At 46.7% G+C, this 24,206-nt stretch overlaps 3 protein-coding genes across 3 annotated transcripts in view; 2 read left to right on the top strand and 1 right to left on the bottom strand.

The window, feature by feature from the left end:
* tesk2 (testis associated actin remodelling kinase 2) overlaps positions 1–9,145 on the top strand; it is a 42,158-nt gene extending 33,013 nt beyond the window's left edge. The window contains exons 6-11 of the mRNA XM_061241254.1: positions 843–925; positions 3,078–3,162; positions 3,538–3,621; positions 4,055–4,141; positions 4,711–4,849; positions 5,878–9,145. Coding sequence (XP_061097238.1) covers positions 843–925; positions 3,078–3,162; positions 3,538–3,621; positions 4,055–4,141; positions 4,711–4,849; positions 5,878–6,827 — 1,428 coding nt within the window. The 3' untranslated portion in view covers positions 6,828–9,145. The remainder of the gene's footprint in view (positions 1–842; positions 926–3,077; positions 3,163–3,537; positions 3,622–4,054; positions 4,142–4,710; positions 4,850–5,877) is intronic.
* Positions 9,146–9,401: 256 nt separating this feature from the next.
* Positions 9,402–14,051, bottom strand: toe1 (target of EGR1, exonuclease). Its single transcript, XM_061241255.1, has 7 exons — positions 13,369–14,051; positions 13,054–13,094; positions 12,865–12,961; positions 12,592–12,750; positions 11,485–11,744; positions 10,753–10,915; positions 9,402–10,213 (listed from the first exon to the last, which is right to left on the bottom strand). Exons 1-7 carry the CDS (start codon positions 13,480–13,482, stop codon positions 9,557–9,559), a joined length of 1,491 nt encoding a protein of 496 aa, XP_061097239.1. The 5' UTR covers positions 13,483–14,051; the 3' UTR covers positions 9,402–9,556.
* A 114-nt stretch (positions 14,052–14,165) lies between these two features.
* Positions 14,166–17,451, top strand: si:ch73-382f3.1 (uncharacterized protein LOC100151273 homolog). Its single transcript, XM_061241257.1, has 4 exons — positions 14,166–14,640; positions 14,847–15,000; positions 15,269–15,447; positions 15,960–17,451. The coding sequence occupies exons 1-4, from the start codon at positions 14,491–14,493 to the stop codon at positions 16,332–16,334; spliced, it is 858 nt and encodes a 285-aa protein (XP_061097241.1). The 5' UTR covers positions 14,166–14,490; the 3' UTR covers positions 16,335–17,451.
* The last annotated feature ends 6,755 nt before the right edge of the window (positions 17,452–24,206 follow it).

The raw sequence follows: 24,206 nt of genomic DNA, 5'->3' as shown, positions 1-24,206 counted from the left end.
TTACAACGATTAATGAACAATAAATCGCACCCCGATGGTTGGTTTCAAAATATATTTTTTTATTGAATTCTGTATAAAAAAGGATTCCCGAAAAAAGATTGTGTAAAAGCGGAACAACTGTTAGCCTTTATTTCAGGGAAAAGGCTGCCTTAATTGAAAGATATTAGGCTATAAATACCATTGAATTACAAAGAAAGGCCTTAGTAAAGGCTATATCCAATATAACCGCTGCCATTTATATAAAAAAAAGAATTGCAGAAATTAAACTGCATGTATAAATGTGGCAGAGAATAAGAATTGCCAAAAAAGCAAAATTTAATAGTGTAGGCTGTATCTAACAAGCCGATAGCTGTTGCCTTTTATTTAAAAAAATGAATTGCCAAATGAAACTTTCATGTTAAACTGCAGCGGTGGAAAACGCAAAGCATATGTTCAGGCACTGAACAGCACATGCGCCGTTTGCTTACGGTCGCCGAAGAGTTTGTGCTGCTGGTACGGGAAAAATATTCCCCAGCACCAACCCTTCAGCGGGACCAAGAACCAACACAGGTCCACTCCTTTACTCCGCTGTGTAATTACAACGCTCAAAGGTGTGTACCTTCCAAATTTGGTGGCCCTGTTTTATGGCAGCGTATTTTTACTGGAGGAAATGAATGCCTTGACCCAGACTGAGGGTCACCAACTGTCCCATTTCTGTGAGAATCCTCCACTCTAACCACTGCACTGCATTACCTGATGCCTGTGCTACAGTTACTGAAATGTGGCTGTGTCTCCAGAATCACCGTGTCTTACGAGGCTAAGGATTTCCTGTGACCCGTTTCCTGTTGTCGGTTTCTTCACAGAACTGCCTGATCAAATCGGATGAGAACTTCTACACGGCCATCATCGGGGACTTTGGCCTGGCAGAGAAAATCCCCAGTCACGAGTGAGTGAATTCTGAGAGTGGGGGGGTTCCACAATTTTAACAAAATTCTCGAGCTCTTTTGCAGAATATTAAGTTGGACGTTTTCTCAATTAGGAAAGTACAGATGCAGCAATTTTGGACAGGAATCAAAGGTCAAGTTGACCTGACAGTTTCATCATGAGTGACTTTGCCACTGTACAAACAACAAACACATTGTCATTGTAAAGGTTGCTTATAAAATGGAAACAAGCTCAAAATTGTATTAAAAGTAGGTCAGGGTAAAAATGGTAAAAACTGATTAAAACAGAAAAAGGATAGATTCAGAGGAGGAATTGTGGTTCTGTCTTGCATTCTAGTGTTGTGTCTTGTGAATAAAGGAGTGACTCAGTCAGCTATTTTTGGACTGCACTTCTACTTTTTTTCTTTCTTATGTGTGCCTAAACAAATCTCAAAAAGTCACCAGTTAGGTGATGATTAATCCAGACCCAGCTCATGACAGGAACGCTATTTTTGTTTTTTTGGAGAGCATGTCTCAGCACTGAGGTAACCTCCAGCTTTCTGCCAGGAGTATTTTAGTGACCTTTGAAAAGCAAAATAAAAGTTCTTTTTTACTTTGGCACCTCGTTAAAATGACACAACGTAGCAGACCTTCTCCAGTTTCCTCCAATGACGACAGGTTTGACGGCAGACATTACGGGGGAGGCGTTCTTTCAGTAGGTCGGGTCTTCACGGGGGGGGGGCACAGCTCCTGGTTGGCAGGGGTTCTGCAGCGTTCGCGAGGAATCCGCTCCCGTTAAGGTGATGGTCGTCCGCCAGGAACGCCCGCCCAAACCCCCACCTCACCCCACCCCACCCCCGGCTCTGTCACGCCCACCTGACAGGGGCAGACGCTCACTGTTGTGTGAAATGTCACCCACAGACGCTCTGTGACGGACAGCCCTGCGTGCTGTAAGGTTATCTTCCTGCTAGGCCGGGGGAGGGGGGCCTTGCCTCCTAGGGGCGGGCTCCGCAGAACCTCCCAGATCTTCCAGTGAAACCCAGCGTCAGCCCGCTCGGCGTGGGCCGGATCTGGTTACGCGTACTGGCCGGCGGCCCCGTGTGGTCCTCTCCCGCTTCCAGGCCGCGGGCCTGAGTGACAGCAGGAGGTTCGGGGCCACGCTTCTCCCCAATGGGGGGGTGCTCTGTTTCCATGGCCAAGCGTGGCAGCTCTCCCGCGGGACGTTGAGCCGTGGCCAGAACAACGACACCTGCTTCCTGCTTACCTCCGACGGCTGCCACCGCTCCCCCCCCCACAATAAAGTCTGAGTCCATAAAGCCTCCTGTTTTATTGTGTTATGCCTAATAATTTTTAATTATGCCCCTGCTACCTAGGCTGAAAATGCGGTGCCAGTGGCAAAAGGGCTTGCCGGTGCACGGAGGAACATAGCGTTCGCAAGCAAACCCTGGGAGAGCTAATAATACATAGCCAGGCCAAGGAAGCCCTCATCTCCCATGACAGTGGGACACATGAGCCTGATGAAAAAAGAATCATGCTTTAATAGCAGATGTATTTGTCTTGGAAGTGTTCGACTTTTAACTTGCCAGGTTAGATGAGTAACTCTTGGAAAAGGGAAGCAGATTTTCGGCGAAACGGTAAAAATACAGAGCGCTAAGTTTACCGTGTGAAATGGAAAGCTGTGCCTCTGGAGGGAGAGGGGTCAGTGTGCAGGGGTGCATGTTGGCTAAAGCCCTGAGTGAACTTTGGGCCTGCTGGATACCATCACTTAACACAGTACTGAACCTTGAGCCTGCTGGGCACCAGTTCAGGATGTCCAGCTTTATCCACTCAAAAGACGCTTTCTCAATTGGGAATATGCTGTTTACTTTGGGTTTCCAGTGGGATTGCAATGCCAATTCACATTGTTTTTATTTATATAACTTAATTGGTTTCTTAAAAGGTTTTTTCTTGCAAAAAGCAAATGGAAAGAAGCCCGTTGTCTATGTTAGGTACATTCATTGCCACCCATGATCACCATAAAGGCACTAATTGTACACTGTCCCTCATAAATTAATAAATAGTCTGTGTAATAGAAGCCATATTGAAGAGTGTTCCTGAAATGAAACCTTTCAGACCCTTTCCTCCCAGGTCCAAGGTTAAGGTTGAGTAATTGTTCTTGCTCTTTTGTCCTCGCAGTTCTGAGGGGGAGAAGTTGTCAGTGGTGGGCTCCCCCTTCTGGATGGCTCCAGAGGTGCTGAAAGATGAACCCTACAATGAGAAGGTGAGGCCCGTTGAGGTTTGCTATGGGAGTAACTCATGGATGCAGTGAAAGTACCAAGCCCAAATGAGCCCACTGCGGCCTCTTTCGTCTTCCCTGTGTGTTTCTGTGTGATGTGGGCTATAACCCCTATAGGTCACTGTTTGGCTCTTAAGAGTCCCTTTTGCATAGTAGCTTGAGTAAGAGAGCGTGAATCATTTTTTAACATGTTTTCACTGCATAAATCAGAGCTGAATTCTCCATATACCCACGTGATGTAGAGCACAACAGTACATTATGTAAATGCTTCGACACTGTTTCCATGGATATGAGTGTAAGTGAAATCCAGCCTGCAGGTGTTGAAGCCGCAGTTAATGCAATTTCTCCCGTGACTTCCAGGCGGACGTTTTCTCGTACGGTATAATCCTGTGTGAGATCATCGCACGCATCCAGGCCGATCCAGATTTCCTTCCGCGCACCGAGGTGAGCTCTCCTCCTCTTCCTCTTCATCTCAAAGCATCTGGAATCTTTTTATACATTTCCCATATGAGCAAATCAAATCAGAACTTGCAAAAACACGGCTGCTAGAGGTGACAAAATGAGGTTTCACGAACCCTGAAATGGGTTGAGCAACGATGAGCTGTCAATCACACTCGTTTATTTTCTCCACAGCAACATTGATTGGCTCAAACCGAGTGGCAAGTTGCTCTTCCCATTTTTTTGTTTAGCGACACCTTATTCATCGAGTGCAGCTTTTATGCACTGCTGTTTATGGGAACAGCAGAGCAATTTATTCAGGTCTGCTTTCTGTAGTCAGCAGACCTTTGTCAGACCTTGCCATGGATGGTCCTTGTGTCCCAGTGTTTTGGTGTTTGGGACTAACATGCACCCCTGTCTCTCTTCGACGCCCTGCTAGAACTTTGGCCTGGACTACCACGCGTTCCAGAACATGGTCGGGGACTGTCCGCCAGAGTTCCTGCAGCTGGCCTTTAACTGCTGCAACGTGAGTACCAGCACCAGGTCCAGGCTCTTTACAAGCCAGCCTGTGCCTCTTTGTCTTCTTAACTGTGAAACGGCACACCTGCCATCGCGTATCCAATTTGGACTAAGTTGTAAACGTGAAGCTGTTTTGTTGCACACCACCACATAAAGTTCTTAAACTGAACATTGTGTGCAATTCAAGTTGTGGGGCCAGATGGCCACAATGTCATCTTTGCTCGGAAAGTGGTAGAAGCTCTAATTCCTGTGAGGCAAATTCTGCTTAAATTAAATTCTGCACAAGGGCCAAAGTATTTTCGAAGTAACATCTATAAATTGCTGTATGAATTGGGTGCACTGTGTGTGCTTGTAAGCAAAAATGCGTTCTTATAATGTGTTTAACTATTGCTTATTATTCTAGTCGGAGTGCAGATGCATTAGTCACAGTTTTTGATGCACCTGAATATGACTGTTCTTCCCTGGTTAATGATCAAAGAGCCAAGAGAATGTCTGCGGTGGGCCTCTGGGCATCCAGTTGAACGTCCCTGCTCTAAGAAGTGTTGCTGACTGTGTCCGTTTGTCCATCCTCTCCAGATGGACCCCAAGCTGCGACCCTCCTTCCCCGAAATTGTCAAAACGTTGGAGGAGATCCAGAGCCGACCCAGGTTAGAGGAGTCTGAGCGGGAGGGGCTCCACCTTAGCACGGACGTGGACCGGAAGACCCTCGCCAAAGGTGCCACCTGCTCTTCTCCCCCTCCCCCCTAGTCTACAGCTTGCCGACTCTATTAAAATCCCCACCGCAGAGTGCCAGCTGCCATCTTCCTAGCTGTGCTCCTCACCCCAGTGCTTCCTGCTTTTATTTGCACCCAAAACTAATGCAGCCACACCCACTTTCCCTGTCCCTGTGGAAATGTCTACCCCCCCCCCCCCCAATGGTTTCTTGGAACCAGTTCAAGGCCTGGCAGGACGGTTATGTAATGTGTCCGTGTGTTATATCCGGAGGACTGTAACGAGGCAAGAGATACCCCGCCTCCCCCCAACTTTCTCTGTATTTGTTTTAATTGAGGACGGTGTCGACTTGCGGTCTCGGGTTGCCAAGGCACGCCAAGTTAGACTTGAGCAAATGAACCGTGTGGAATTCCTTCTCGCGACTCTGCCAAAAATATGAACCATGAAATAAACGTCCCTTTGCAAGAACCTCAACTGCAAGCCACAAGGCAGGTCCTCCAGGGGTTGTAAATCACGGGCCAGGCCTCGGATTCCTTTCTATTTCTAATCTGGTACATTTCACTACTTGCAGAGCGCTGGCTTTGTTGCACGATACAGAGATCATTCCCAAAAGCTGAAGATACTGGTTTTACCTATGCCTCTGCATTGCATTATACACTCATGTTGTCTGATCTCATTTTGATCTCCCTTTTGGGGGAATCTGTCGTGTTGACATGTGCAAATGCAGTGTGAAGAAATGTTGAAACTTTGACCAAAGACCAAAGGTTGGTTTAGACGGTCAGTGTCCTTGTGAGGATCACACAATTCCTTTTTTTCATCCAATCATTTCTCAATCAGTTTACCGTGTTTTAGTCAACTTTAGGGTGAAAGAGATTATTCACCTTCCTGTTTAAACCCTTTAAGGTCGAAGATCACAGACTGTTCTTAACTGAACATTCTAATGCTGATGTAACAATCACTGCTGATAAGCAATGGAGAACAGAAGAGTATGTTGTGTTGTTTCCCCTAACGGTCCTCATTCTCTGTGTACAGGTCCAGGTGAGAAGGTCCAGGGCATTAAGAGACTAAACCCTCTGGGCCTGCAGGATGACAAGATCCCGCCCAAGTCTCCCCGCCCGCGCCGCAACATCTGGCTCTCCCGCAGCCAATCGGACATCTTCTCCCGCAAGCCGAGCCGCAAGGTGAACGTGCAGGACCCGTACTACAACCCCGGGCCCAGGGCGCGCAAGATCAACCCTTTCAACGCCCGGGAGGACCTGAAGGGCGGCAAGATCAAGTTCTTTGACATGCCCAGCAAGTCTGTGTTCTCGCTGATGTTTGACCTGCACTCACCCACACGCGGGTCGCCCCAGCAGCTGAACTCCACCGCCCCCGACCCCTGGCAGGAGCCCTGGCAGCTGCCGGGCCGTCAGTGCCGCTCCCTGCCCGTCTCGCCCCAGCTGCCCGCACGGGACCCCGTCGGCCCTGTGCCAGTACCCCTCCCGTTCGCGGGTCGCAAGGGTGACCCAGCCCAGCTTGGGAACAAGGTGCTGGGGAGCTGGACCAGTAAATATTCGGTAGCGGAGATCCCGCCCTTCCGGCCGAGGATGGACGAGGAAGAGGAGGAGGAGGAGGATTTGGAGGAGGTTGTGTGGGAGGAGGGCTGGTCATCCCCGCGAGACGGGGGCGAGGCCATGGACTGCTCCAGCAGCTGCGGGAGCCAGGAGGATGAGGATGATGGGGCCTTCCTCCAACCTGAGGTCCAGAACGGCCCCTGTGCCCGGGCCTGGACTTGTGAGGACATGGAGGCTGAGGACCAGGAGGTCATTCAGGGGAGAACCCCCGACACGGACACCCCCACCCTGGACAAGACTTCCTTTAGCCTCAGCCTCTCTGTGGAGACCCTCTGCTCTACCCCTGCCCAGGAGAACTTCAGCTCCATCATGCTGGCCCCCTGTGGGGCCACAGAGGGTCAGGGGGTCCCCTCCAAGTGTGACATTTAGCTCACTGCCTAAGGAACCGGTCACCGGGCAACCTGAGTTTTAACAAGAGAGAGAAAAATCCTCCTCCTCAACCCCCCCCAGTCAAGTGATTATTTTACTGGGTGTCTGGCAGACAAGAGATTATTTTTTAGACGTTATTTAATATTTCAGAGAAAGGTTGTACATATTGTTTCTTTAAATGAGGAATCCCTGAACTTTTATGACAGGGCTGGTATTTAAGCACTTGGGAGTGAGAATCCAATCCAAAGTGTGAGGAACAGATCCTGTTTAAGTCCCAAGGGCTACGAATGAAGGATCCTCCAGTTTGCCATGGGTGCGCCCCAATACTCGGAAAAAACGTATCCTCTTTTCCTCCACTCGTCTCCTATTTATACATTTTTCAGTATTGGGACGTTCCCGTGTCTTGAAATCTGTGGTGCTGAGCAAGAGGAAGTGCCTTTACCACGTGATGGCCCTTCACCAACACCCATTGTGCCATTATGGCATTGGGCCATTCCATTCAGCGAGGCTCCTACAGTTGGGTCACCATGTAAAGTGCCAGATCCTTCATTTGTAGTCACCGTCAGACTTTGCCTAGTGTTATAAATGAATTTCACCCTGCTCTTTCTAAGAATCCTGGGGGTTTTAATGTTCACGTCCAGTCCAACGGAAGACAGATGTGTTTGTATGTCAGCTGCTCCTCTAATGGCAACCTGCAGGTATTGTATCCAATTTTACATTTGCTAGACCTGGGGGAAGGTGGCTCCAAACGACTTTGGTTGACCAATCACAAGATGACGGAGAAGCTAGAACAGCCCATCAACACTCAAACATGGGCCTCGTCTGAAACCGCTTACTTGCCTACTATTGAGTATACAAGCTGAGTATACAAAATAGTATGCAAGTAAGTTGAAACTATGCTTTTTTTACTGCCAGAGAAGTGTAGAATGTGTCCAGTGCTGGGGTCTATTTACGAACCCAGAAACGTCCTCAGTTCTTTCACTTTTCAAATTTGTGTTCAATCAGTCAACCCACAATGCCGACTAAAAAGTCAAAACAATAAATAACTCAAGAACTAGAGATTGTGGTTCTCCCATAGAAGCACTGATGCTCTCACTGTCGAAAAACAATCGGTGCATACCTGACGTCAGACTTTGAGAGGCTTTAATTTTCCTTGATTTATGCGTTTATCAGCCAGCTAATTTCATGAAGTGGCTTGATTTAAAGGAATGCTGAACGCTTCCCTTATAATAACCCCTTTTCACAAAAAAATTGTTTCCTTCCATAAGTCCTTTCAGGCCTCGTCATAACCTGCCGTTGTTATGAAGATTTACTGCACTCCTGTTTCTAATCGAGAACACAGAAAACATCCTAATCCATTGTGCATAAGCCTCCAATGCCGTCAAGATTAAAGTTCATTTCAGGCACAAAACCACTGAGACTTCCCCAGTCCACTCTTAAAATATCAGCCAAGTGGATGAAGTACCTTCCAAATGGCCTTCCACACTAGATTTGGCCTCCCTTTTAATTGGATTACTCAAGAGTTGATTACATTTCTCCCTACTTCCCTCATTGTGGCTCTAAAGGAGCGCCTTAATGTGTCATCAACGTACACAGATGTGTCTGATGCTAAAGTTCAAATTGACATTGTTACTCCAGGATTTGGATTTTAAAGGGCCACCATTTTTTTTGGTCACCATTTGCTTTTAAAGGGCTACAAATGACACTGGATCCTTAGAGTGGGGCGACCTCAGCAGACGGCTAGTCTGTGAAGTCGACACGGATCTCTCTCACACTTTCCATCTTCAGGGCTAACAAGAAATTCTAGCCTGTTACTACTTAAAAAAAACAAATTGCACTTGAAAGGAAAAGTATACATGTATATTTAACCATGTCTGCATTTCTCTTTTTTGTCACTACATTTCTATGCAATACAATAACTGCAATGGGATTAGCTACGTTTTACAGAGGGAATTTATTTTGATATTTATAAAAAATAAAATTGCTATGTCTTATTTCTGTAACTGTAAAGATTTCCATGTTTAAAATACTTAATTTAGAGTCTTTGTAAAATACAGAGGTTTCTTTTGATGTAATGAATGCCTAGTTTCCAGCCTGTTCTTTGTCAGTTGTTGACTCTGAAATCCTGACTGTTCTAATACTGTAAATTTGTTTTTGTTCAAGAACCGAGTGTGTATTTAAACCAAAGACGGATCAGGACTAGAATTTTTGTTTGAGAAATATTGCTTTTTACAAAATGTTTTTAAAAGAACAGTGTCTATATATAAGCACATGTATGTACTTTTGATCGCTTTAAAAATAAATTTAATACTACTGCACTTGTCAAATTTATTGAAGTTGAAATAAGCCCCTCCCAACCAGAAAAATAGTCTCTGTCCAAACTGACCTAGGCCAATTCATGACAATATAATCATTGGGGTAACTTCTCATTTTGGCCTCTCGATTCAATGACAAAACAAAGGCAACAGAACTAACTCTTGCTGACTGCCTGCCTATGATAAAGGTGACAGTGCATATCCTTCCTGTGTGGTTCACGCAGTTCCTGTCAAGTGCTCCAAACATTCAGTCAGTGAATGACAAAAAAAAATGTGTTTAATTTATTCACCAACCTGGTCCTTGTTAACCTTGTGTACGAGAAGTCCTTTCAACCAAATTCTATTAAAAAAACATTTCCCCCTAGCCAAGAAATAAAAAAACCACAGAAAAGTTCACACCACCATACTGCTAGATCAGCTCTTCCGCCAGACAACCTCCATCTTGTGGGTGTGGGCTTTGGAGGACTTGGAGAAGGTGCTCTTCACAATTTGCAGGGGGACTGACTTTCCACTGAGATAGAGCTTGTTCAGGCACTCGGGAAGGCGGGTCTCTGTCTCTGAGCTGGGCTGGTTTGGGCTGTGATTCAGGGTGCAGGCGAAGGAGAAGATGTACCCGGTCATGAAGGCGTCGAATCCCGCCCGGTGGGTGCCGCTCTCGGCCTTCTTCGCCTGAGCCGTCGTCTTCCCTCCCGGCGGGTTGATCTCATCAGCTCCCTCTGCTGGCGTGGACTGCGGCTCACAGACCCCATTACCACCGTTTCCCTCATCGATCGACATCTGTGTGTCAGCCGGGCACTCCTCCTCCACCTGGGGTTGGTCGTTCACTGGTTCCGCCTCAGCAATGGGGCACGTCCCAGTGGCCAGTTCCTCTTCTTTTGGCTCCGAGGATCCATCCTCCAGACATGGCTTCTTGTTAGGGGAGAGGCAGTCTTTGTCCTGGACCCCTGCCTTCTGCTTCCTCTTTTTCCTCCTCTTCCTCTTGTTCTCCTTGGTCTTCTCGTCCTGCCGAATGATGAGGTCCGTGTTGTGGGACATGGGACAGCTGGATCCATTGGGGCACCAGCCGTAGGCCTGTCAATCCGCAGAGATGAGCTAGTTTAGCAGTTTACATGGCATGACTTATTTCCCAATGATGCATAACCTTAGCAATTCCCCCAAAATACAGAGTGACAAAGGAAATGGAGTCATCTGAGAATGCACAGGAGAAAACCAACCCTCCAGATGCAGGGATGCCACTAGCTTTCTATAATCCTTATTCCTGAAATAAACTATATTTTAACTCCATTTAATAGGATTTCAATTATAATGACAGCTTGACCCCTATCCATTTTACAAGCAAAGCATACAGCAAGGTACATCTATAATGTCTGATTGCATTGTTTTTGTTCCTGGTTGAATCGCTTAAGCTGGTTGTTACACAGAATTCATGAGGTCCTCTTGGACAGATGGGCTAAAACATTAGCCGTTTGAATGTGAGAGATGAGACAATGGACAACACTGGCTGAGGCATGCCAGGTAGCCCGATTTAGCCATGGCTGTGGTTGGTGTCACCCTGGTGACAAGACGGACTGAACCACAGAGGGAGGGGAGGTAGCGGAAGAAGAACTCACGGAGAAGCGCAGGCAGACATCCTGCGGCCCGTCTTGGCTGGACTCCTCGAAGCACGGCCGGTAGTCCACGTAGCTGCACAGATGTCCTGAGTAGTTGCAGAACTCCAGGAACAGGATGGGGCTGCTCCCCCCCGCCGTCACAAGCTTACAGTTGTCCAGTTTGCTGAGTGAAAGAAGAAAAAGTGAAATCTCTCTAATGCATCTCCTTGGGGTACACTTTCGATTTGAGGGCTTTCAGGCAGCCCATCGTAACGTATAGTCCTGTTTAAGTGTTGGGAAACGTACTGTTTAGAATCAAGCTTACCATCCTATGGGTAAGAACAGCGTTTCTTAAATTATGGGTCAAGCCTCGATATGGCAGGCGAGACTGTATGAGGTGGGTCCCAGAATAGGTCTGCAGTCCACTATGCTATACTACAATGCATATTTGACAGACCTCAGAAAGGTATGACATTTTTAATTTGGGTCCCGATACAAAAACCAGTGGGTGAGAATACCAAACAGAAGCAGTTGGTTTGACTGCAACTCATTCCTAAAAATAAAATTTTCAAAAAGTCAACTGAACTCATGCTGTACATAACTGAAATTAGATGAGGCTGTAGAAGCACCAGTATCAGACCCATAGCGCCAGTATCAGTGTGCAGTGTGGACATATCGGTTAAGTTGAAAGACTTTTGGTGTTTCCGCACAGAGCCTGGCAGCCCCGCTCTGGTGGCCGTCGTGGGTACCCACCACTTCTTGTAGGCGTACTCCAGGTACGAGGAGGAGAAGCGCAGCTCGTACTCGGTGGCGTACTTGGTGTCATAGACGCCGGCGGGGAACATCTCACACAGGTCGGCGGTGAAGGTTCCCAGCCGCTCGGGCAGGTGGGCGTAGAAGCACTGGTACAGGAAGACCATGTCGATCAGGCCGTTGTGCACCACCAGCGGCCTGCGGGCACGGAGCAGCTCCACAAACAAGGTCCGGATGTTCTGCCCATGGACATCCCCACCCTGGAGGAACACAGACGGACAACCACGTTACAGTCCCTTCACGGGTAGCCTGCTAGAACATACGCACTAAACAATTGTTTTGTATGAATGAATGCGTCTTTTGCGTTTGTATTTGTTTCAGTACTGTATTTCCTGTTGTAGATGTCTTGGTATGGTAGTTACAGACTTGGCTTATCTACCTTGTGTATTTGGACGTATGTTCATAGCCTTACAACCAATCCTATATGCATCTGACGAGTTCAGAGGTACATCTGGGACCCGGAAGGTTGGTGGTTCAAGCCCCGGTGTAGGCACTATAAGATCTGCACAGCTGGATAAAGGTTTATTATTTATAGTACATGGAAAATGTAGGTTGCTGGAGGCCTGTGCCAATCATCAGCACTTTGCATGCTCTCAAAGATCACACGTACAGTGTAGTACGGACTCCTTTCTTGATCACGACAAGTGAACAAAATATGTGTTTCTAAAAGGTGGCAAGCCTCACATTAAATTGTTCATCACACATCATGTCATTGAAAATAAAAGTATCTGACAAACATATCACAGCAATCTCCTATGACCGTCACACTGCAATTAGGACGTTGTTTTGCAGCTCTGGCCACTGTCACTGTTAACTGCCTGTTAAACTGTGTTGACTGCAGCCTTAAGCCGTTCAAGCCTCAAATCACAGCCCATCTCAAGCAGGTGACATCACCCTAGGTAATTTGGCTGTGATAATAACTACCACCAGTCCCCATCCCAAGTGTGGGTACCAGACTCCCACTCCTGAAATGCAGGATTAGACTGCAGAACACTGTTATTGCAGAGATGGAAAGCTACTCATTACCTGGTCTGTGGGTGGTCTCACCTTGTCATTGCCCTTGTAGTAAGGGATGCCCTGGGCGTACTGTTTGTTGAAGTCGAATCCGTGCTGAACCAGGAACTGCACAGACTGGGGCTCGATAATGTACTCCTCTGCACAGAGCAGTGTCAGGTTATACACCTGCACCAGGTAGGTATCATCTGGCTGTCAGGAGGAAATACACTATTAGCCACAGTAAGACTGAAAGGGAACGTTATACTTCCCATACCGTATCAGCTTCTTTAAATGTAGGAAATGTAGGAAAAACGTACTACTTACTTTGTTCTCGATTTTTTTGTAACACGCAATTCCCAGAGACAGAATAGAGCGAGTGCGAGCCGCATGGCATATGGCTTTGTACCGATCTTCGATTGATCTATATAAATTTAAAAAACCGGCGTTACAAAAAAAAAAAAACTACAAATATTTTTACCATAGATTGTGAATAATAATGCTTCAGTTACTCACTCTGCCAGTAAAGCCTTTCTGCTTCCCAACCCACTTAACTCCTACAAAAGAAGAAACATTCTGAATGAGTTACATTGGCTAATTAACATAGCTCGCTAAATTGACATAATTTGGATCCTGAACTAAACATGACACAGTTGGACAAGCAAACGCTGAGCTAATATGCAGACCTGCAAATGTGTAGCTGAACATTGGTTTCAAGCCGTTTACTTGGCTTAGCATGTGCTACGAGGCTCTGCAGAAGGTCAATAGCTGAACTTTGAAGAACAGTGGTTGTGAGTGACCTATGGTTTTGACTGAAGAAACCACACTCACTGTATCCACAGCAATGAAAGAGGATGTTTTAATCGCCAACAACATTGCTGGCCATAGCTCCTTGAAGTTATTGCTCTGTACATCGATGACAGGGACTATCATCGAGGTGGTCATCTCGGCCACGCAGCAAATGCGTTAGCTTGACTTGCCGCTTGTCCACTCAGAAGTACTAAGATAGCTGGCTATTACTTCTAACTTACCCTAGCTACCTTTAGTTAACGTTAGATAACAATCGGTGTGTCGTCTGTGTCTGTTAAAATGATATTACTTCACTGCTTTCAGAAGACACACGACATGTTGCTCGCTTTGCTAGCCCACATGCTGAATTTCCCACATTTAGCTAGCTAGCTAGCTATGAAGCTATTCGCTACAATGGATTATTCCCTTGAGAAACCTAGCTAGCTTTTAAGCAGTAGTTTAAACGTGAATGATTAGACAACGATGCAGCAACTGTATTATTACGTGGATAGATATCCTTTGACTTATAAGTTAACATGTGGACTTTACAAGTCAAACTAAATCGACGGCCACTATCACTCGCTGCATTCTGTATTCATTTAGCCTAACCAGTGTTAGCTCTGTTGCTAATGTCTATTGCCAATGGCCTGAATTGTTGTTTGTGTTTTTTTCTTCTTATTTGGAAGCAGAATTCAGTTAAAATACAAAACAAGTATCACATTGAATGCCGTGTCCATTCTAACGTATATACCCGTTAATAAAAATAATAAACGAGGTTTTTTCAAGACATTTTATTTAGGCACTTACGCGGACTGCTCATTTAATGACGTCAGCAAATTTAGCTGTTGAGGGGTGAAGTTGCCATTTTGGCTCAAAATAAAGTCGGGGTGGCAGTGCTTTGCTATTCGATATTCTTTTTGTTTGAATAGTATTTTTAATTATATACGATTAAAACATTGACTGCACAAAGATACAGTTTCAATATAATTTCAGTTTTGGCCAAAGTCTTAATTACAGTTTATTATAAAACAAGCTTGAAGTTTTAGCTAATGTTAGCCAGCTAGTTAGCTAGCTTCCGTCACTGAACTAGCTGGCTAGCTAGGTACTTGGCTAACAATCGAGAGCATAGCTTGCAGGGTGGCTAGGTGGCTATCTAGCTAAAGTATGGGAGGATGCTCCGCTCCAAATTGCTCGAATTCTACCACAATAGGAAAGCAACTGTTTCGCTTCCCGAAAGACCCGATGCGAATGAGAAAATGGGTTATCAATTGTCGACGTGATTTTGTGCCAACTCCATGTTCCAGGCTGTGTCAGGCAAGTTTGGAATTTGAAACAGCACTGTATCGCCAACAAGTTGTTAGATAGCTGCTGACAAGCAAAATAAAGTTCTAGCAGTGTAAATAGTATTGCTGTTTTAACACTTAAAATCCATGATATATTTGAAAATGCGCATCAGCTTTTAGCTAACCTTAGATGGCTAACTATGCAGTACCAGTGCATGAACATGTCTTCGTGCGCAGGACCATTTTGAGGAGAGCCAGTTCGAAGAGATCGCCAGGTCCCCTGCAGGCGGAAGGAAGCTGAAACCCAATGCAATCCCGACTCTATTTAATGTGCCCGACCCCCCTTCTCCCATCACCCCCATTATCGTGTTGCCTCTCAAATCTGAGCCGGGTAAGACATCCCTCCTCTGACAGTAACCCATTCGCAACTTTCTGCGTGGACACTGACTGACTAGAACAGTTGTCTTTGTCATTATTCTTCAAACGCATCAATATCTGGCAAGTGCCTGAACAGTTTGGACGAGTGTATGAACATTAGTTTTGTGTAGGGAAGAAAATGACAGTTGATGCGTTCCAGTTGAATAACGTACATGACCTATTAACTTAGCCCTTCATTGAGTCGGTAAAATGACCGAGAACACTGAATGCTATCTTCACAGTGGAGAAGGAGCAGAACTTGGGGGATCATGGCTACGCACGGCGTCAGCCCAAAGGAGAGTTGGAAGGGAGTGACCCTGCCGGTCTAAGGACGGAGGAGGAACGGCCTTGCTCTCTGTGTCAGCAGTACAAAGCCCAGCTGGAGAAACAGCAGCAACACACAGCCAGACTGCAGAAAGAGGTTTGAGATTGAACTACCTAAAGCAGGGCTGCCCAATCCTGTTCCTGGAGATCTACTGTCCTGTAGTTTTTCATTCCAACCCTAATTTCATACATCGGATTCTACCAATTAGCAGCATACCGAGATCTCTAGCTGTTTAATGACGTGAAAACCTACAGGACAGTAGATCTCCAGGAAAAGGACTGGGCTTTGCCTTCTATTGCCACTGACAAATCAAATCTGTTTTATTTCTAGAGCACTTTCTACAGAAAACTGTCACAAAGGCTCTTTACAGAGTAACAGAATGGGAAAAAACATGGCTGAACCCCCAAATAGCAAGCATATGAGGAAAAAATACTCCCCAGTAGGGATGAAAAACCCACAAATGGGGTTGAGGAAAAAAAAAAAAAAAAACCTAGTTGGGAAGACCTCAGACTTCCTCTATATGTCCTTAGGCATTCCCCTATAATCATGCGCTACACGGCTCATGTGACATTGTGCCGCTTCTGATGTGGGACTGTCTTCCGCTGCAGGCAGAGGAGATGAAGAAGAAACTCAACAAGCTGAACAAGATCGAGAAGGGCCTGCAGATGTTCCTCTACGAGGACCAGATCCGGGCGCTGACCCTGGCCAAGCGCTCGCGCCGGGCGGTCTGGTCCCAGGACACGGTGCTGACGGCCCGGCGGATCCAGTGCGCCGTGGGGGTGAAGGGCTACGAATTCCTGCGCGAGCTGGGCTACCCCCTCCCCTCCTACAGGACGTTGTCCAACCGGCTGAAACCCAAAATCCTGGTGGCCAGCGCCATGCAGGAGGAGCTGGCCGAACTGGGGCTGGGGGTCATCGCCACGTACGACAGCCCCGAGGACAATGGGACGAGCGAGGAGGGCTTCATAGGGGTGATTTCGTAAAGGAGGTCTTCATTCCATGGTTTCAACGAGCTTCACATCGTGTTCAGTGTTTGGACAGCCCAGCTGCTTTTTGACTTGCGTCCACACAATGGAAAAAAGGTCCTTCATGCTAAATGTATCATGGAGAAAATCTAGGAGCATATTAATTGGGTGAGGTCGCATTCAAGAAATCCACAGTGTCCAGATTTGGTCGGACAACATTGTTTGGCTTGTGGTTTGCCGCTGTGTATCATTTCTGTTCAAGGATTTATGAGTGAGATTTGTCCGGATGACTAAAAGTTCTTTGTTGTCCTTTGAGACGAATCTACTTTGTTTTTCCTGTTTTGTTTTATTTAAGGACAGTTCATGTTTTTAGGGAGTTGAACATTCACATATCTTGCATCAGCCTGGATAAAGGCTTAGTTGTGAGTCACAAGTTGGAAAAACTTTGTTCGCTTTCAAGTTCTTTATTGTATGTTTATGTCCACAGATGTTGCGAGACTTAACTGGCAGCTGAAAATCAGTCACAGAATGTCATCCTCTGTACCCCCTTAGCATGGGCACATGGTATGTAGAGGGGCTGTGGTCTCAGATTTCAGACCGCTGTTGTTAAACACTCTTTTTCAGTTAGTGGATACATTAAAACTCATTACGTCATTTTCTACCAGTAGCCTAGCACCAACTTGCTTGTATTTGGGTGACTGACTCATAGGCTCGGAATCGGTTCCTTTCTATTTCCGAAAAATGAATTGAAATTCGATTCATGAATTGAAAAATGGCCATAGAATGTTGAGCATTTTTCACTGCACAAACAGAATTTCAATTTGTTTCGCGAAGAGGCTGAATTGAAATGGAGTTCAGTCCAGCCCTGCTGACTAAGCAGAAATGCACTGAAGTAGTATATCATATTCTCTGTATAGGAGAAACAACAGGTTTTTGCAGTGTTTTTCTTTGGAGAGCGATAGGTTATTTTTATATTTATCTGCAACACTGGGCTGAAATCTTGGCGCGACTCTGTGAAATGATTCAATCGGCCTTATTTGCAGCAGACTCTGAGGAATGTATACTTTATTTCAGAAGCATGCCATGATAAAAGCTATGGTTCTGTATTTATGAAATAATAAAATTTGCGTTAGAATATAGTTTGGATTTTACTGAACATTATAACCCATCTTAAAATGTTGGGTGTTATCGACACAAGCTTAAATGGCCAGCTGGGATGTGATGTGATTGTCAGGAGATATTCTTTATGAGGTTTTGACTCAGGCCGACCGCAAATATTCTCAGAGTCACTAGAGGGGGAAGTTGAGAATGAAACCGAGACTGTGGATTGAGACTCCAATACATGTGAAACGATGGATCAAACCCCATTTTCTTATGAGCCAAGGGGGATATTGTTCAAATTATAAGTGAGGCGTCTGCTGCTAAATCTACTGGGATAATGTCATGCGGCGACTTATGGCTGTATAAGTGAATATGCGAGGTGTTTCTTCGCATTTTATCATTCCTAAAGGTTATTAATTGAAATTCTCACCATTTTGGAAGCTCCGTATTTTAATTTTAATGTGACGGATCACATCTGTCGAATTTGCAGCGCCGGGTTTATAAAGTGGGTCTAATAGCGTTTGAGGACGTAAATCATCGATGTGCTGAAACATACACGCAGCCCATGAGCCAGCTTTTAGCCCCAGCAGGCTACATAAATCAGTCGTCCCAGTAGCATGATTTAGTTTTTTTAAATAAAATACAGTGCTTTGGCATTGATAACTAGATCATTTAAACCCTGCGCGTGATCCCTCCGCCCCCACGCCTCGGCCAGGCCGGGGTGTCAGATTGATAGTGAGTGTAATGGGTAGCAGCGTACTGTAATTCCGAATACACTGAATCACAGATAATGCATTATTCATCAGATTATCAAACGAATTAATCACGGAAACATCCCCTCGCTGCTCTCCCCACAACCCCCCTGGTTAATCAAATAAGCAGTGGGACGGGACGCGTTCGTTCAGGGCTTCGGAGCATTGACGCTGGGTCTGGTGACGAGTGGAGGCGCAGATGTCTAGCAGCCGTGCGTTAAGCACGGATGTTGATGTTGTTTTTGTTTCCGAAGTGACGCGAACAGCAGAAACAAGATTAGAGCTCGGTGCGGTGTTCCACTTCTGAGCCCGGTGGCACTGGTCCTTCAATCAGCGCTACCTAAATGTCCCGTAATAAGACAGTGATCTAATTAAATGCCTTTCCCCTTTTGCTAATGCTTTCACCGTGATTTATACTAATTTGGGGAACATGGCCTCGAAGGCAGACTGCATTAGACATAGAGGCATTAACCAGTGTCTTCAAAGTGCGCTGGTACAGCGAGTGGCATATTGCAGCACCTGCTAAGTACAGTGCAGTCAAAATCTTTCAGCTTGAACAGAGTTTTACGGTGCAATGCCCTCACTATCTAACAGAGGGCAGTGTGATATTACAAATGCTTCTCAATGCCCCCAAGGCCACAGGCAGAATGGCAGACCACAATGTAAGTGGGGACTCGGCGATATTATTCCCTTATCGATCCGAATAAAAACTATCTTTCCTGCCTGATATTATTGCCTCTATTAATACATGGGAACGAGAAAGTTTTTTGACGTGACGTTGTCCTTGCAGCATCTAGTTTGGCAGTCTAAAGAGTTGGCATTTATTTTATTTATTTATTTATTTTTACTTTTTAAAGTGGGCATGTGATGCAGGCATCAAAGAAAAGGAACAGTTTGTTCCAACTGCCGAATATCCAGAAATGAAAACAAAGCCAGCCAACCGTCAACTCATTTTACTGATGGTCATCACCAATGAAGAGGATGAACGGTGAAATCGCAGTCTTAAATTTAATCCACTGTGCATACAGTAATTGTTAAAGTGGTCATGCATGGCCGTGTTCATTATGGTCCCTGACGTGTGTTGTGTGTAACCATATTCCCTTACGTTGGCTCTGCGAATTAGACTTTTCTCTCTCTTCTACGCGGCAGTCCATCTTGCTTATTATTATTGTCATTTTGTTCCTTTGGTGTGTTTATACGTGCTGCAGACAGCTGTCTGTTGGGTGCTGCCCAGTGCTGCCCAGTGCTCAACACCACATCCCTTTACTGAGGGTTAATTATTTTTTTCACCTTCAATGGGTTCTGCTTTGATTGGCTTAGGCTTGTCAGGTGATGCATTCAAGCTTGCTTTCGTCTTTAATCGTCTCATCCATTAATGAAATGGGGCAAGTCGCCGAAACATTTTCTATATTTCTGAATGTCAAGAGGAGAAGCTGAAACTCGTGTTTCCTTTGGACAGGCTGTAAAAACTGAAGCGTGGGAGAGTGCTTGTGTTTGTTCCACCCCTGTACCGGTCCGATCTTTAGTCCTTTATCGTAACCCGCCACAATCGATATCTGGCCGAGAGGTTGTGCAAACGGGGTCAAAGACAAGCTGCTCTTTGAAGCATATTTACAGTTCAACCCCTCTCTGTCCACTATGTGATATCATCAGCATGGTCTGAGGTCCAAATCCAACAGTGACCCGGGCTGTGCAGCGGCTAGAGAGACTTTAGGGACTATATATTCTTATACTCCTTTCAACAGGATGGCCTCAGACCACTGGTGGGACTTGAAGTTACTATAGGGGTTCCCTAGCCAGGCTTGTTTTGCAATGACTATATATACATTTGGGCAATTTATATTACAACTAAAAATATAACCCTTTTTAACTGGTCTTCTGGATGCATTTGAGTCTGTATGGCAGTCCCTGGATCACAATAGGCCACTACATGTGTACATCAGACTGCTGCTTGACCTGATCCTCACTGTGGCCATTTAGGCATCCATTAAAATTATAGCACACGGCTCTGATGGAATTAAGACAGATGTGCATGGAGGTATATCTGAAATAATTGCCAATTGAAAATGGCCCTTGAAAAACTCCTGCAGCCAATACCCTGCCTGTTGTTAAAATATATTTGAGTCTATGCCATTTACCTGGTTAAAAGGAGGCAGGAAGTGCTGAACAGATGGCAGAACCTGCCAATAGAAAGTCTTTAGATTAGTCATCTGTCGCTATGAGAACATTCTTTGATATCTTCAGGCTCAATATGACAAAAATGAGGAAGAGAATCAAGAAGACCATTTTGCTCAGCTTCCATCTGAAATCTTCAATGTCAGAATGCCATTGTTAGCATTGCAGAGGAAAACCAAATACGTCTTTAATGAGGGAAATTAACAATAATATGTACACACTATCGAAATGCCATATTCAACAGATCAAAGGGCAGATTTTTAACATTTGTACTTGACAATGCAAGTTTGTTCACTGGACTTCAGAAATGCCATGGATATGTGGATTCCTGAGGAGGGGGGCCATGGAGACTCGCAGAGGACCAGGGCTGCCTCTGGTTGAATTATGATATGCTTCATTATGCAACAGATCACGTGGAACGGCTGGGTCCGTTATTACCTGCAATCTGCAGGACTCTGAGAGGGCCCCACACATGTACATGTGTCACGCATATACATACTCACACACACACACACACACACACACACACATACACGCACATACACACACATACACACACACACACACACACATACACACACACACACACACACACACACACATACATGCACATACACACACATACACACACACACGCATGAACACCCACACACACGCATACACACATGCACACACACATACACACACTCACACATATACACACACACATACACACACACATATACACGCGCACACACATACACACACATACGCACACACACACACACACATACGCATACACACATATGCACACACATACACACACTCACACATATACACGCGCACACACACATACACACACGCACACACATGCACACACACATACACATGCACATACACACCAATACGCACGCACATACACACATAGACGCATACGCACACACATACTCACACTCATACACACGGACTCACACACACATATATGCACACATGCACACTCACTAACACACATATGCACGCACACACACATGCACACATGCACATACACACACACTCCCTGCACATCTCCATCTGTATAATAGATTGCGGAGGGGTGACTTCAGTGGCGTTTTCATTCATTTCCTGTCCTGTGTGCTGGCTGACTGATTAACAGAATAAATAATGGTGCCCTTATTGTGCAGTGGGTCATTTGCAATCCCAGTGTTCCTGAGCAGGCCTAAACAGGAGAGGAGCCATCTCTTCCCTTATTTACAGACCGCAGCAGTGAGGCAAACACTGGGGTTGTAGGCTAATACTACATCTTGCTCATTATTTATACTCAATTTTTTAAATTCTCTTACAGATTTTCTTAGAACTGTTTATTTCCTATTTAATACATTTTCACATTATTTCACATATTAAGTGAACATGATTTTTGATGATAAATGCATCCTCTCACATCAATATTGAAAATAAAGGGCCACAGTTGTCTAGTGAGGGTTCAGTAATATGTAGTGGTTCTCAGCGCCCCATGCATTACCAAGGTCTGGATCGCTTAGCCGCTGGTTCATGGGAAATTCCCTACTGAAGTCAACCAAAATGTGCTGCTATGGAGGCCTCAGAAGGACACAATGATGTGGATCACCTACTGTTTTATAGACGAACTGTGTCTTTCTTTAAAAACAATTGGCTTTATCTTTGAGTGTTGTCATCCTGATTGGAATGTCAGCCTCTTCAGATGTTAGTCACTGAGGTGAGAAACTAAAACAGGGCTGAGTGTGTCCACTGCTCAGGTGTCGAGTGGTCAGTCTGTGAAACAGGCCCCAGTGTGGCCCTTCAGGTGTCGAGTGGTCAGTCTGTGAAACAGGCCCCAGTGTGGCCCTTCAGGTGTCGAGTGGTCAGTCTGTGAAACAGGCCCCAGTGTGGCCCTTCAGGTGTCGAGTGGTCAGTCTGTGAAACAGGCCCCAGTGTGGCCCTTCAGGTGTCGAGTGGTCAGTCTGTGAAACAGGCCCCAGTGTGGCCCTTCAGGTGTCGAGTGGTCAATCTGCGAAACAGGCCCCAGTGTGGCCCTTCAGGTGTCGAGTGGTCAGTCTGTGAAACAGGCCCCAGTGTGGCCCTTCAGGTGTCGAGTGGTCAGTCTGTGAAACAGGCCCCAGTGTGGCCCTTCAGGTGTCGAGTGGTCAGTCTGGGAAACAGGGCTCAGTGTGGCCCTTCAGGTGTCGAGTGGTCAGTCTGGGAAACAGGGCTCAGTGTGGCCCTTCAGGTGTCGAGTGGTCAGTCTGGGAAACAGGGCCCAGTGTGGCCCTTCAGGTGTCGAGTGGTCAATCTGCGAAACAGGGCCCAGTGTGGCCCTTCAGGTGTCGAGTGGTCAGTCTGGGAAACAGGGCTCAGTGTGGCCCTTCAGGTGTCGAGTGGTCAGTCTGGGAAACAGGGCTCAGTGTGGCCCTTCAGGTGTCGAGTGGTCAGTCTGGGAAACAGGGCTCAGTGTGGCCCTTCAGGTGTCGAGTGGTCAGTCTGGGAAACAGGGCTCAGTGTGGCCCTTCAGGTGTCGAGTGGTCAATCTGCGAAACAGGGCCCAGTGTGGCCCTTCAGGTGTCGAGTGGTCAGTCTGGGAAACAGGGCTCAGTGTGGCCCTTCAGGTGTCGAGTGGTCAGTCTGGGAAACAGGGCTCAGTGTGGCCCTTCAGGTGTCGAGTGGTCAGTCTGGGAAACAGGCCCCAGTGTGGCCCTTCAGGTGTCGAGTGGTCAGTCTGGGAAACAGGGCCCAGTGTGGCCCTTCAGGTGTCGAGTGGTCAGTCTGGGAAACAGGCCCCAGTGTGGCCCTTCAGGTGTCGAGTGGTCAGTCTGGGAAACAGGGCCCAGTGTGGCCCTTCAGGTGTCGAGTGGTCAGTCTGGGAAACAGGGCCCAGTGTGGCCCTTCAGGTGTCGAGTGGTCAGTCTGGGAAACAGGGCCCAGTGTGGCCCTTCAGGTGTCGAGTGGTCAGTCTGGGAAACAGGGCTCAGTGTGGCCCTTCAGGTGTCGAGTGGTCAGTCTGGGAAACAGGGCTCAGTGTGGCCCTTCAGGTGTCGAGTGGTCAGTCTGGGAAACAGGGCTCAGTGTGGCCCTTCAGGTGTCGAGTGGTCAATCTGCGAAACAGGGCCCAGTGTGGCCCTTCAGGTGTCGAGTGGTCAGTCTGGGAAACAGGGCTCAGTGTGGCCCTTCAGGTGTCGAGTGGTCAGTCTGGGAAACAGGGCTCAGTGTGGCCCTTCAGGTGTCGAGTGGTCAGTCTGGGAAACAGGCCCCAGTGTGGCCCTTCAGGTGTCGAGTGGTCAGTCTGGGAAACAGGGCCCAGTGTGGCCCTTCAGGTGTCGAGTGGTCAGTCTGGGAAACAGGGCCCAGTGTGGCCCTTCAGGTGTCGAGTGGTCAGTCTGGGAAACAGGGCCCAGTGTGGCCCTTCAGGTGTCGAGTGGTCAGTCTGGGAAACAGGGCCCAGTGTGGCCCTTCAGGTGTCGAGTGGTCAGTCTGGGAAACAGGGCCCAGTGTGGCCCTTCAGGTGTCGAGTGGTCAGTCTGGGAAACAGGGCCCAGTGTGGCCCTTCAGGTGTCGAGTGGTCAGCCTGGGAAACAGGGCCCAGTGTGGCCCTTCAGGTGTCGAGTGGTCAGTCTGGGAAACAGGGCCCAGTGTGGCCCTTCAGGTGTCAAGTGGTCAGTCTGTGAAACAGGGCCCAGTGTGTGTCCCTCAGGTGTCGAGCGGTCAGCCTGTATGAACAGCTGGGCGAACACGAGCGTTAGCAACAGTGTGCCTGTGCCCCTGTTTGTCTCTGTCTTTCCACCTCCCGCTAGAGTGAGTTACTGAGGTAGAAATCATCTCACTTAATTACACTGCCGCTAAAATGTGTCCTTAGAGGGTTGCAAAAGCAGACAAA

The sequence above is a fragment of the Conger conger genome, chromosome 5 (assembly GCF_963514075.1).
Source record: "Conger conger chromosome 5, fConCon1.1, whole genome shotgun sequence".
Lineage (NCBI taxonomy): Eukaryota > Metazoa > Chordata > Actinopteri > Anguilliformes > Congridae > Conger > Conger conger.
This window is presented reverse-complemented; position numbering and strand designations above follow the sequence as displayed.

What these genes read in the sequence shown, in the direction of transcription:
- toe1 (XM_061241255.1), bottom strand. Translation starts at nt 13,482, where the DNA reads ATGACCACCTCGATGATAGTCCCTGTCATCGATGTACAGAGCAATAAC. An exon ending in AGAAAGGCTTTACTGGCAGA is followed by an intron (nt 12,962 to 13,053) that starts GTGAGTAACTGA and finishes AAATTTATATAG; the next exon opens with ATCAATCGAAGATCGGTACA. An exon ending in ACAAAAAAATCGAGAACAAA is followed by an intron (nt 12,751 to 12,864) that starts GTAAGTAGTACG and finishes TCCTCCTGACAG; the next exon opens with CCAGATGATACCTACCTGGT.
- si:ch73-382f3.1 (XM_061241257.1), top strand. Translation starts at nt 14,491, where the DNA reads ATGGGAGGATGCTCCGCTCCAAATTGCTCGAATTCTACCACAATAGGA. An exon ending in GCCTCTCAAATCTGAGCCGG is followed by an intron (nt 15,001 to 15,268) that starts GTAAGACATCCC and finishes CTATCTTCACAG; the next exon opens with TGGAGAAGGAGCAGAACTTG. An exon ending in CAGCCAGACTGCAGAAAGAG is followed by an intron (nt 15,448 to 15,959) that starts GTTTGAGATTGA and finishes CTTCCGCTGCAG; the next exon opens with GCAGAGGAGATGAAGAAGAA.